The sequence below is a fragment of the Amphiprion ocellaris genome, chromosome 2 (genome assembly GCF_022539595.1).
Source record: "Amphiprion ocellaris isolate individual 3 ecotype Okinawa chromosome 2, ASM2253959v1, whole genome shotgun sequence".
Lineage (NCBI taxonomy): Eukaryota > Metazoa > Chordata > Actinopteri > Pomacentridae > Amphiprion > Amphiprion ocellaris.
In genome coordinates, this window is record NC_072767.1 from 7710590 (window position 1) to 7724727 (window position 14138).

The window sequence follows — 14138 nt, forward strand, 5'->3', positions numbered from 1 at the left end:
AGCCGCTGCTGATAGCCACTGTCCGTTAGCAGTTAGCTGCGGTTAGTCTCTGACCGGCGGCTCCGTCCAAGTCTGAATGTTCTTTACAAGGTGGTTTACGCTCAAAGTCTTTTCATCAGAAGGTGTAGCTTTGTACAAAAATAAAAATCTGTCAAAAGTCTGTCACGGCAGGACAAGGAGTTTGTCTCGCTGCGACTAATAGTAATGTGGGAGCGGGAGCCCGACAAAACACGTCCTTCCGTCAGCCGACATCGGTAGTTTAGCTCCGCCCACTGAGACTATCTCCGCCTGATGCTCCAGTTTGACACGGAGCAGTTCTCAATGTTGTTTAAAGCACCTTGAACGTTGACAGAAGGAGGTCGCACGGACAACATGTCTAACCGTGATGCATACGATGTTATATTGTAATACATGACATAACAAGATTACCAAGAGCTCAAACTAGAAACTGTTTATGAATATAATAGCTGACAAATCAAGGTTTTATTGGCTACATTGCCCACAGTTGTCTAATACATTCAGAGATTTGGACTAAACCCAAAATCTCTGGCTAAAGTCTTTATATCGTCACAGAATTACCAAACCCTGCAGTCACAGTAGCATAACATGATGTAATATTTGTTTGTAAATCTCTTCCTCCAGCGTTTTATGTAATTTAACGCTGGCGTTTGCAGTTATTGGGTTAATGAGAATCACTGATGACTCTTCATACACTTTTTTTTTTTTTTTTTTTTATTCAGCACACCATCACCAATTGGGTAGAGAGCAGTTTCATGCCTCATGAACTTTTGCACACCCCTCTGAAACGCCCGAGCTGAATCTGGATCTTTATGAAATCTTAATCTGCTGCGCTTTAAATAAACACCAACACCGTATGTACAGAGAGGAAGAACAAGGCGGCGCGCTGTCAGGCGGCAACAATGGAGCTCCTCGGAGAGCCTCGCTAGCAGTCCTGTCACCGATATAAATAGTGGAAGCACTTAGACTCCAGAACGGCCTCACGTTTATTGACAACAGCTAGGATATATAGGATTATTTACCAGTAATACTCATTCAAATCTGCTGGAACCTCCCTGAATAACTCGATGTAACATACAGACAAATCTTTCAAACACCTAATTTTCACTATTGATGACAATTAACTCAGCTGTCGTGTAATCCTCCTGATGAATTTAATCAGTTTCCAAGAATCTATTGTTAATTTGAGATCAGATCAAGGGTGTGAAATGAGCTTTTACATGTAATTTCACAAAGGGGATATTTATAAAAACAATGAAATTACATAGAAATGCAAACAGTACAAATAATCAAGCTTAACACTACCATTAGTTGGGTTTTTATTGTGGAATTTTACTTAAAACATACAAAACACTGTTGTTAAAATAGCTATTATTTACACCGTATCGAGCTTGATATGAGTTTTTACATAAAAATCTTGATTATATATTCTGTTTATTGAGATCTTTAATCCTAATCTTGTAAATAATAATTACCTTTAAAGAATTTCCAGATTACGGTCAAATAAACAAATAATTCTGATTATAATTATAATAATAAATTACTAATTTTCAATAACAACAAATGTAATATGGGTTTTTACATGTGACTTTATACAAAAATCTTCTATATTTAGTTTAGTTTAGCTATTTTATATTCATACACATAAATTCACAGTCTGTCTTTGCATTTTTATTTAAATTTTTGTACATTTTAGAAATACAAAATGTGGAAAAAATTCCACAAAATGACTTGAATTATATTATTCATGTTTACCGGAAACAAATGCGTAAAGAGATTTATTCCTTTAAATTCTTGACTTTTAAGCCACTGAGGTCTCAGAATGTTACTTAAAATATATAAAATACTGTTGTTAAACTAGTTTAGACCATATCAAGCATGATATGACTTTTTACATAAAAATCTTGTATATACAACTTGAGATCTTTAATCTTAATCTTGTAAATAATAGCTACCTTTGAAGAATTTCCAAACTACGGTCAATAAACAAATAATTGTGATCATAATTACAATAATAAACTGCTAATTTTCCATCATATCAAATGCAATATGAGTTTTACTGTCACCGATATAAATAGTGGAAGTCTCCAGAACTGCCTCACGTTTATTGACAACAAATAGGAAATATATAATTATTTACCAATAATACTCATTCAAATCTGCTGTAACCTCCCTGAAAAATTTGATGTAACATTCAGACAAATCTGTTGCGTTTAAGCTGCTCATATGTCATGAGAATATAACGTTCCAAATGCCTAATTTTCATTATTAATGACAATTAACTTAGTCTAACGCAGCTGTCCTGTAATCCCGCTGATGAATTTAATCTTCTCTGCTAGAGAGCGATCCGCATTGATCACTTTCGTCAATGATACGCTCCTCGGAAAACCCATAATCCACAGGCATGGCAGGAACCGACCATGTTATGTTACAGCGATCAATGACCTTGTTATCGAATACTTACAATGAAGCTCATTAGTCAAAGAGGAATCAATGCAAGAGCCACTTATTGTAGCGTTTATCCTAATATTTCTTTTTTTTTTGGTGTGTGTCAGTGTTTTTTTTTCTGCTGTGACAAGAATCAGTGGAAATGCAACACGAAATAATATTTACGTGCAGTTTTTATCTGGTAGACGAGGGGTGTCAAACTAAACGTAGTTGAGGGGAAACATCCAGCCCAATTTCATCTCAAGTGACCAGTAAAATCACAGCATAATAACATATAACTAACATTTTAGTGCAAAAAAAGTACATTCTGAAAATGTTCACATTTAAGGAATTATCTTTTTACAAAACATTATGAACAACCTGAAATTTCTTGAGAAAAATGCATTCAATTTGAACAACATTATGTCTCAGTTTATCATGTCCACATTACAACTTCCAGATCACAGAGTGTCTACAAAGGAACAAAACATTTAGTCACAGGTATCCGGGACTGAACGATATAGTATTTTTTTATCTTAAAAAAGATAAAAAACAAGACAAAATACAAAAATGAGACACAAAGTGACAAAAATGAGACACAAAGAGACAAAAAAGAGACAAAAAAATGACAAAAGCGAGAAACAAAACAACAAAAAATAGACTACCACACTAGCGAGACAAAAAGGAAACAAAACAAGAAAAACATGAGACAACAAAAATCTGACAAAAAAGATGACAAGAAAATGACACAAGTGACACGAAAAAAACAAGACAAAACATCTGCCAAAAAAGTTACAAATCAACAAAATAAAACTAACAACAAAAAATACACAAACAACACAAAGGAAACAAAACAAAAACATGAGACAAATGACCAAAGTCAGACAAAAAACAACAAAAACACTTGAAAAATGAGACAAAAGAACAGCGAGCAACTTAGTATTTTATTTTATGATCAAAACAACTTGCCATTGTCTAGAAATTATTTAAAATTTTCCTAGTTTTACTAATTTACAATCTGCAGTTAATGTCTTCTCTGTAATTTTTACACTTTGAGGGCCGGATTGGAGCCTCTGGAGGACCACTTTTGGCCTGCGGGCCGCATGTTTGACACCCCTGTGGTAGATGGTATCTTCTGTGAGGTGACAAGTAGTCATTATTATCATCAGTCCTAATGTAATCAGTGGAAATGTAAATCATTAAAAAATCAGAAAAGAAATAAAAAAAATCCCATCAATTAATATGATTATCAATGAATGAATTATTTGAAAGTGTGCTGCCTCGCAGTTTCACATCTGCCGGGGAGGTGTCCATCTGAAAAATTCCTGTACAGATTATCACCCACTTGAGTCGACTAATTGCTTGCAGCTGAATGTTCTAATTGAGCCACAACAGTCCTGAGGCTATTTTCATAAAATCATTGTGCTCATGAATATAATATGGCAGCCAGACATAAAAACAACTTGGAGTGCCAACAGGATCTATCAAACTCAGCGAAGCCTCAATCCAATTCTCCACACTTCAGGGCCACATCAATTTCGGATGTTTAAAAGTTAACACAGTTTTCCACACTGTGTGATTTTTTTTTTTTTTCCCCACACGCTTAAATTAGCCGACCAGAGTAATTAAGGCAACAAATATTTTTAGGTCTTCGATCCTTTTATTAGTGTACAGTAGAAGATGCTTTGCTTTTATTTCCATATACAGTGTGTGCAGAGGGCTTATCCACATCAGGAGGCTCTCAGAAGCCGCAAAACTACTAAAGCCAGACAAAAAAAGACAAAAAACAACAAAAACAACACAAAATGTTGCAAAAATCAGACACACAATGACAAAAACGAGACACAAAACAATAGCGAAAAACAAAATGACAAAAAATTAGACGAATGGCACGAAACAAGAGACAAAACATTAGACAAAGAAAGTGACAAAAAATGAAAAAAATGAGACAAAAAATGACAAAACTTAGAAACAAAATGACCAAGAATAGACAAACAACACAAGCAAAAAAAGAAACAAAAAACAAAACAAAAACATGAGACAAACGAAAAGTCAGACAAATGAAAGACCCAAAAAAGACAAAAAACAACAGACAAGACAAAATAGTAAAAAAAGAGACACAAAAGGACAAAAAATGAGACAAGCTACATGAAACAAAACAAAGACGCAAAAAATTTGATAAAAGATGTTACAAAGTGACAAAAAATGTACAAAAACAAGACAAAAAATTACACAAACAACAAAAGCAAGACAAAAAAACACAAAAGGACTAAAACGATTCTCAAAACAACGAATAAAGCAAAACACAAAATAAGAAAAATAAGACAAAAAACACAAGCGAGACAGAAAGGAAACACAAAACAACAAAAACAAGAAACAAAACAACAAAAACATGAGACAAACAACAAAAGTCAGTCAAAAAAGACAAAAACAAGACAAAATATTACAAATATGAGACACAAAATGACAAAAACGAGAAACAAAATGACAAAAAATGAGACAAGCGACACGAAATTACAAAAAAAGAGAAAAAATTTAGAAAGTGACAAAAAATGGACAAAAATGAGATAAAAAGTGACAAAAGCAAGTAACAAAATGACAAAAAAATTGACTAACAAATACACAGAAACATGAGACAAATGACAAGTCAGACAACAAGACAAAATATGACACAAAACGATAGAAACAAGAAACAAAAATACACAAACGACACAAAACTAAACAAAAAAGAAAAAAATTAGACAAAAGCTACAAAGCTACAAAAAATGGACAAACGACAAAAATGTGACAAAAAATGACAAAGCAAGAAACAGAAAGACAAAAAGTACTTCTTTTTCTATTTCCACATAGTGTGTGTAGAGGTTTGATCCACATCAGGAGGATCTCAGAACAGCACAGTTTTGAGGAGCAATGAAACAAACACCGCCTGCCAAACAAAAGGCAAAAACAATCGGCACATTTCTTACTTGAGGATGATGATTTTTGGCAGCGTGCATTCTTTCATTACATTTGCTTCCTTTTTTAGTCTATTCTTGTAAATAAATGGACAAGAGGAAAAGAACCACTAATTAGTCCCATATGCAATCCTGGCCGTTTGTCAAGCTGTCCTTGAATCTCTTTTCATTTTCACTTTTATGGTACTCTCATAATAACTATTAATTCATCTGCTCTCTCAGAAGAACGTGCACAAAACACTGTTGTAATATTTTCTGCAACACTTGGGCATTTTTTTAAAATTTCTTCCTGCAGTGTAAACTCTTGTGAGGTTCCGTTTTGAAGTCGACCTCTTTCATCGCACATTCTCTCCGTCTGAATGCGCGTCTTTCTCAGTACAATAGCTCAGCGCTGACACCGGAATGCCAAAAACGCGTCTAAAATAACATGTGAACTGCGACCTCAGAATATGCATATGAGGAATGAACCGGAGTCCGCTGCAGACGTTTCCGAGAGGCTGTCTGGGATTTGTTGCCGGGCTCCTGCTGGGTCGCCGCTGTTTGTGATTCAGTGTGCTGTTTTAGTCCGAGCGAGGCCGAGGTAACGCATGAGGCCACGGGCACGGAGCGGGCCGACTGCAGCCTTTCAAGACAGACAATGTGAGTCAGCTATCTGACTTCATCAAATAGGACTTGACAATAAACCCCCTGAATACAAGGCCTCCACTGTTTTATTTCATTATTTTTTTATTTCCCCAGGCGGTTCGCCAGAGTTGCTGACGGTCTCATACCGTCCAATATCTCTCTCAGTGGCAGTCATATGTCATTCCATCCCGTGCACTTTGGCTTCCATGGCATCCCCATGTGACAACTGGTCTCATGTATTAAGTCTCATGTATACAGCGTTCCTGCTAGAACATGTGCACCTCCATCGCAATAAATCATACTTCGGCTACAAAGCGTGGCTTTAAAGCGTGTCGTCAATCAGAGCGTTCATGTCATCAGTGGCGAAAAATATTCCCTGATAATCCCCTGTGGTGAGAAAGTCACATTTCAAGACAAAGAACTGAACGAAATGCTCACTAATCAGACGGATAAACATTTATTGCCTGTCTGAAGTTTCTCCGGTGACGAATTTTACTTAAAATATACAAAACACTGTTGTTAAACTAGCTTTCTAGTTGCAAGAATCTACTATCAAGTTTAGACCCTATCAAGCAGGATATGAGTTTCTACTAGTGTTGGGACACGATTAAAAAAAATTTATCTAATTAATTAGAGGCTTTGTAATTAAATAATCACATTTTTGTCAAATAGCAATATTTGACACAATCAACAAAGTTTTTCAATTCAAATAAATATTGACGACTGAATCGATGAATAGACATACAAGTTCCCGATCAACGTAAGTCAATTTTTACTGTAAGTTGAAACTCCGGCGAAAATGTAAACAAAGCCGTTATGTGCATCACCATATCATTTCTGTTTTGTCCCATTCCAAGCGTTTTATTATGTCTAATTTGATTTCCATGGAGACGGCTTTTCTTTTCTTCGAAGCACTGCCATCAAAAGAGTCTGACTTACACTTGGGAGCCAGAATCCAAGGTGATGTACAACTGGTGAATGTAAAGAAAGCCCTTTTCATCTGTCTACTACATTCACAGATTACTGCAAACTCAAAGTCCACTTCTAGCGGGCATATTCAACATTTTAAGACTTTTTGTAAACTCAAGCACTTTCAAAGTCTCGAAAAGTAGTCTATTATGGGATGGCTGCATGGTTTGCCGGTACCAGGACTGTCGTAGGTCATTTGCATAAAGTAGTTTCATTTATGCAGAGGTCCAACGCATTGAGAAACTTTGGTTAAACGTCTAAACTTGCCGTCTTTGAACTAAAACCGGGACGGATTCAACAGCTTTCTTCTTGCCTCACATGCTTTCAGAAATATTTTTTGCCGTCGTGTTGGTCCGACATTTCTGCGCTGATTCACTCACTGACTCCTGTCCATCTTCTTAAGAGACTTTAGGTTCATTAGCGCCACCTACTGGGCTGGAGTGTCCATCACTGTTACCGGCATGCCAGAATTTTGGCAACTGAGAAAGGTGCAATTAAATCGGTAAATTTTTTAACAAGTTATTTTTTCTGTAAATAATCAATCGTAATTAACGCGTTAAAGTCCCAGCTCTAGTTTTACATAAAAATCTTATTTATCTATTTTGTTTATTGAGATCTTTAGTCCTAATCTTGTAAATTATATTTACCTTTGAAGAATTTCCAAACTACAGTCAAAAAACAAATCCTTATGATTATAATTACAATAATAAACTGCTAATTTTCCATCATATCAAATGTAATATGAGTTTTTACACGCGACCGATATAAATAGTGGAAGTCTCCAGAACTGCGTCACATTTATTGACAACAACTAGGAAATATATTATTTACCTGTAGCACTCATTCAAATCTGCTGTAACCTCCCTTAATAACTCAATGTAACATTTAGACAAATCTGTTGCGATTAAGCTGCGCATACCTCATTAGAATATAATGTTTCAAATACCTAATTCAAACACGCAATAAATCATACTTCAGCTACAAAGCGTGGCTTTAAAATGCATCGTCAATCAGAGTGTTAATGTCATCAGTGCCGAAAAATATTCCCCGATAATCTCTTGTGGTGAGAAAGTGATATTTCAAGATGAAGGAATGAAGTAAATGCTCACTAATCACTGCTTTAATGCACATTCTTATCCAGTGACCTGCAGCATCTGTGCAATCACACGCTGCTGATTAGCTTCTGCACAAACCACCTCTTGTTCAGTGGATTTATCGGTGTTGCCCTGCTGCTCTGCTGCTAATAAGAAGCACTTTACATCCACTCATGCTATGTGACTGTCAGTAACGTTATCTGATGAAAAAAAGGATTTATGAAGTGAACTCCGTGTACGAATTTCCTTTTACCGTTGTGACCTGAAACGGAGTTTGGCAGCGGCAGCATTAACTGGATTTACAGACGAGAATCTGTCTGTTGGATCGCTGCAGAGCTGGAGGGTCACTGAGCTTTTTCCACTGACCTTGCAACAGACGAGAATAACACATGTAACCGCCATCATCGTGCACAAAGACAGCGGCAGCAGCCTCCAAACGCTCGTAAAAATCACAAAAAAATTACACCAAAGCGTCGCTCACGGACTAAACTGTCTTCAGTGTGGCTAATATGCGAATGAAACTAAAGCTAAATTTCCAACAAAAAAAAAAAAAAAAAAAGAATAAAAATAATCCGAATCAACATCAGGAGCCAAAACGAACAGACTATCAGTGGGAGTTTAGGAGATAAGGAGCGTCTTTGAGTCGCTCCTGCCAACAGCCTGCCCTTAATCTTGCAGACAGGAATTACCAAAAAGCCAATAGAGAAGATCAGTATGGAGAAGTTAAGGGAATGCCAGGAGTGGAAGAAGTAAGGAGAATGTTCCCTCAAGTAGAAACCCCAAATACAAAATACAAAACATTCTAACATTCAGTCAGGTTTCAGATCATATTGTCCATTTTCATCAAATACTAAACTGAAAACTATTCATTAAACCAATTATTGTTGTTGTTAATATTATTATTTCTTAGAGTTAGTCAACCTGGCTGATTATCAGATCCGATATTTGGCATTTTTCTGATTGTAGCTTTTTTGTACTGATTCCCACAATTTAATTTCAGGTAAAAATGTGCAACTTTAGCTTCCATGCAACCACCTCTACAGACTGTGTATAAAAAGGCATAAAAATTCTGCAATGGCACTTTGTTATGGCTATTTTGTGTACATATCTAACTTACTCAAAAAATCAGGTTTTTGCTGCAGTGGCTCATAAACTGACGGCACCATTTAAAGTGGCCACGCCTGAAACTATGCATGATTTTAAGCCTTAATACAATTTAAACATATGAGTCATCTAAAAATTCACCATCATACATGATGTCATGAATGTAAAAGTTAGCCATAGAGATCAAAACTCTTCGTGTAGCAGGCTGTAAATGTGTTTATTTCTGCTGTAAAGTTGGACATTTTAACATGGAGGTTTATTGGGATTGACTCACTTTTGAAGCCTCAAGTGGTTGTTTGAGGAACTGCAGCTTTTTGCACTTTATTTTTTCAGTTCTTCTGTCTGCAATCTGATAAGTTTATCTGAAGAATAAGCATTACAAAGCTCTCTTTTAATTGAATTTATGTAAATAAAAAAAGACATTTGGACAAAATTTTGTATTGGAGTTTGTGTTTTCTAAATTTTGACAAGATTTTTATTTTTTCTGCCTCTTACTAGCCCGATGTTTAAATTCTTTTCTTTCTCTTTCCTGCTTTGTTTTTTAGAAGCACAAAAATACTGAAATTAACGCTTAAGCTTTGTTAGTGACCGAAATGACAGAGTGAGGCCATTTATAACCCCATTATATTTATTTTTTTTCTTGTTTTATCATACCTGTGCTGCTCGTTTTATCTAGAACAGATATTCTAAAATGCTATCATGTCAAGAATTCTGGTTTTCAAACATTTTTTTTAATTTAAAAACTAATCTCTGAGCTGTTTTCATCGTTACTTGGGGCATTAACTGTCGGCCTCGAGGCTCCTGCAGCAGTAAAACTATCTATAATTGATTGCAAAACACTCCAGTGTAGTTAGAATTGGACAATTAAAATAAAATGAGAGCCTATAATGTAAATTTTAAATTTTTTTTTGCCACAACAATGGGTCAGTTCCTGTAAAATACTAGGAAAAAATTCATCTTTTCAGTTCCATAAATCACGATGGCACATATAAATACACGGCCGAGGTCGTAAACGACTACACTCAGTCACTTAAAGGTTAAACTGATTTCTGTAAGAGCAAGTAGGTCAGCCTCACTAATAATCCAGAAAAAAAAAAGATAGATTAATGTTGGACGACTGGATCTGAAGCGGACATTTGCAAGGTAACATTAATACCAAAAGGAATTACTGTGAACAGAAGATTTACCTAATGCAAGCCGGATTAGATCTTCTTCACTCATGTTTCTGCTTTTGGAACATTTATTTGTTTCGTACGAATTGTAAATATTGAATTCTGGCGTCCGCTGTGAGTTTATTGTTATATTTTAATATGTTTTAATCTGCTCTCTTCTGTTTGTCAGCATTGTTTCACCTCCCGAGCTTTCAATGAAGTTTCTGATTCTGGTTTTGTTCAGGTTCAGCTGTCTCCGAGCGAACATTAATGTCTCCTGGGACATCGATGCTGACAGGCTACCGTGGCCTTTTTCCTTTTTTTTTGTTACACATGTATATTCACTTTTGCCATTTTTGATGGAGTAAATCAATCCGACAGCAGCTCTGCTAGTCTCCTTGGTGGAAGTATGCATCAGTTTTCATCTCTTTCTTCACATTTTGTGTTTGTTTTTCAGCTTTTTTATTATTTTGTGTCCCTTTTGCAGCCAATTTGCATCTTTGTGTGTCTAAAAAGTGGTTGTTTCTGTGTTTGCATTGGTTTTTGTGTTCATTTTGCATCTGCTTTCATCAGTTTTGAACTTTCTGGTCATTTTTTGTGAATTTTTTCATCGTTTTGTGCGTTCCTGTGGTCGTTTGTATCACTTCCTGCCGTTTTTCCACATCTTTGTAGATATTTCTCTCTCTTTTTTGGTTGTTTAGCAGCTCTCAGTATTTGTTTAAAGTCATTTTGTGTGTCTTTTCTGTTTGCATTGATTTCACATCTGTTTGTGTTCATTTCGTGTCTTTTTCCATCATTTTTAATCTCTTTCTGGTCGTTTTATGCATCTTTTTTCAGCTCTCTTTTATAGTTTTGTGCCCAAGATGAGTTTTGCAGTGAATCAGCATCTGTTTGTGTTCATTCTGTGTCTCTTTCTGCTCTTTTTCTGTGTTTCTGTGGTTGTTTCAAGTTTGTTTAAAGATGTCGACGGGGGCAACCGGACAAATGAAACAGTCCACAGTGGTCCAACCATTACTGGGGCCTGTCCGTTATTTTTTGCAGCTTTGCCAGATGCCTCATTTTGGAGTTATATGGTTTTTACCTTTGTGACATGATCTTGTAGGCATCTGGAAGATAGCAGTTGATGTTCTCCATCTGGAAGGGGTCGGCGTCGCAGATTTTGTCGTCTGTCCGGCCGTAGTTGGCACTTTCGATCATGATGACATCACTTCCCGGACAGCGCAGATCGATGGGGTAGCCCTCGCAGGACAGCTCTCTCCGTACTAAGCCAAATGGCAGGGCGGCTCGGCTGAACCCTGAGGGAGAAGAGACGCAGGAAGAGCTCTGTCAGAGCAAATCGAAGGGAGACTTGCGGCTGCAGAGGCGAGAAGCTTTGAACGGCAGAAAGACATCACAGACAAAGAAACGCTTCTTCATGCATGCTCTGTGTTATTTTATTCAAAAGAGCGTAAATCATGAATCTGTATAAAAGGGAGAAACCCCGGCGCGGTGGACGGCTGCCCTGACATATATCAGTATATTGAGCGGACATTTCAGATCTGAACCGCACTAGGGAGCTAATGGTGTTAGTATGTCATCCCCGTGCCTTAACTGGTCCTGAAAAAAAAATCGATAATTGTCATTAAAGTCTAGTTTGTCGGCTTAAATGTCTGGAGCCTCGTCCCCCCCGGTGACCGCCGACGTCAGCGCACTGACACAACACAGATAGCAGAAATTTAGCAGCTGGTACGACAGTAAAAACATTTTGTGTTTTTTATTTATTTTTTGAACTGTCACACTGCTGTTTCATTTCAGTATCAGAGCACACTGTCATCCTGGGGTTGCCCATCACTCAGGGACAATCGGACAAATATTTTTGACACAATATCAGAAACAACTGGATTGAACCCCACCCTCCAACAGCACTGTTTGGGATCTCCCCTCCCACACTGCTATTGACTAAAGCATAAAAAGGATGTAGCTGCTTTCGTCACTTTTTCAGCAAGATGTTCAATTTTGCTACGATGGAAGTCCTCTGTACCCCCTTCCCATGCGCTCTGGATTCAGGACATTTTAAGCTGTATAAAATTGAAAAAGTTAGACATGCACTCATATGTAATCTATAAATAGGTTTCTCGTAACGTGGGCTCCACTCTTTTCTAACGTCAAACAACTCCATTTCCCTGCAGTTTCAGAACGACAAACACTTTCACATGTTTGGTTTCATCACATAACTCCACCGCGTTCTTTGGCGGAGTTTTGTGACGATCGGCGATGGTTTGTCAGTTTGTGTGTCTGTCTGTCTTTTAGCAACGTTACTCAAAAACGGAGTAACGGAATTGAATGAAATTATCAGGGAAGGTCAGAAACGACACAAGGACCAAGTGATAAGATTTTGGCAGTGATGCGGCTGATAGCCTGGATCCACGGATTTGTTAAAGATTTCTGTGACATTGCGAGATACGCATAGCGTCACTGTAACCATGACAACAAGTGAACGCTACGTCAGCTGCCTGCTGATGATCACATGATTGCAATCCTACTACAAATCCACCACTGAGGACTTATCCGTCAGAAATCATACAAGGAACAATTGATTAAATTGTGGGGGTGTTTCTGACTCCCATCAATTCCCGCTGCCTGCTACATATTTAGGTCACGTGATTCGGTATCTGTACATACCGTGCACATGCCAGGGTTCCCTCTATATTCATTCTGCAGCGCCGCTCCTTTAAATTTCGCAAATACACCACTGCTGCATGTCTCCACCTTCACAGCAGTCCTGCACTGTGTCGGGTACTCGTGAGTAGTAAGGTAAACTACAAATCATTGTGGTGCTCTCAGTATCCACTCTTTTAGTGTGTGTGTGTGTGTGTGTGTGTGTGTGTGTGTGTGTGTGTGTGTGTGTGTGTGTGTGTGTGTGTGTGTGTGTGTGTGTGTGTGTGTGTGTGTGGTGGCGGTGCAGGGGGGGCTGCAGGAAAAAATCCTAGAGGAAACACTGCATGCATAACACACGCCTGTGCTCAGTGCAAGGTCATTTTGTTTGTGGGAACATCTATATTAAATGAACACATTCTATGTTGCAGTGATTTCTGATCATCAATAACTAACAAACAAATGTTGCATTTCTGACAATGCCATATGGGGGAATGAGCAGCCTTGGAGGAGGACTGCGCTCTCTGAGTGCTTTTCTAGTTAAATTTGTATTTATTCTTTATGTACTTACGAAGAGGGATTGAATCTATGGGACCACTGCCATACAGCTGGATGGTGCACTGTAAGGGACAATATTTCTGATCTGGCTGATATGTAAACTACCCTTCTTTCTTTTTTTTAAAAATTTTTTGTTGCATATGTATGTGAGTTTATGAATGCACACAGATTGAATGCCTCTGTATTATTTTCGTTAATGTTTCTGCCAAATATCTTGCTAGTGCAATAATTTTGCAACTATTGGCTTATCTGAAAACCCAATAAACAGAGTGTTTAAAAAAAAAAAAGAACACGCTGTCATCACAGTCTATTGCCAGAGATTTGTGGTTTCACTTGCGACGCTCGTTTTTCCATCCGAAATGAAAAAGAACAACAAGCACGACATCAAGAATGTAATTGAATCCACTTCGCAGCACTGACAACCGAAGGGAGGCTGGAGAAGAAAAAAAAAGAAAAAAATGGAAATCAATATTGTGGCTCTGCAAACATGAACAATGCCAAAAGCCATACTTAAACTAAAAGTGAACTACATGCTTAACTAAACCCAAATTTGCTCTTCAGGTCAGAGTTTTCTACAACTTTAGGATGTCACATTGGAAAGGAGA

At 37.3% G+C, this 14138-nt stretch overlaps 1 protein-coding gene across 36 annotated transcripts in view; it reads right to left on the minus strand.

The window, feature by feature from the left end:
• Nucleotides 1–14138, minus strand: part of adgrl2a (adhesion G protein-coupled receptor L2a) — a 149833-nt gene that overhangs the window by 77129 nt on the left and 58566 nt on the right. For all 36 annotated transcript variants that reach the window (XM_055004635.1, XM_055004685.1, XM_035958357.2 and 33 more), the window contains exon 3: nt 11423–11636. In XM_055004635.1, the coding sequence (XP_054860610.1) occupies nt 11423–11636 (214 nt within the window). The remainder of the gene's footprint in view (nt 1–11422; nt 11637–14138) is intronic.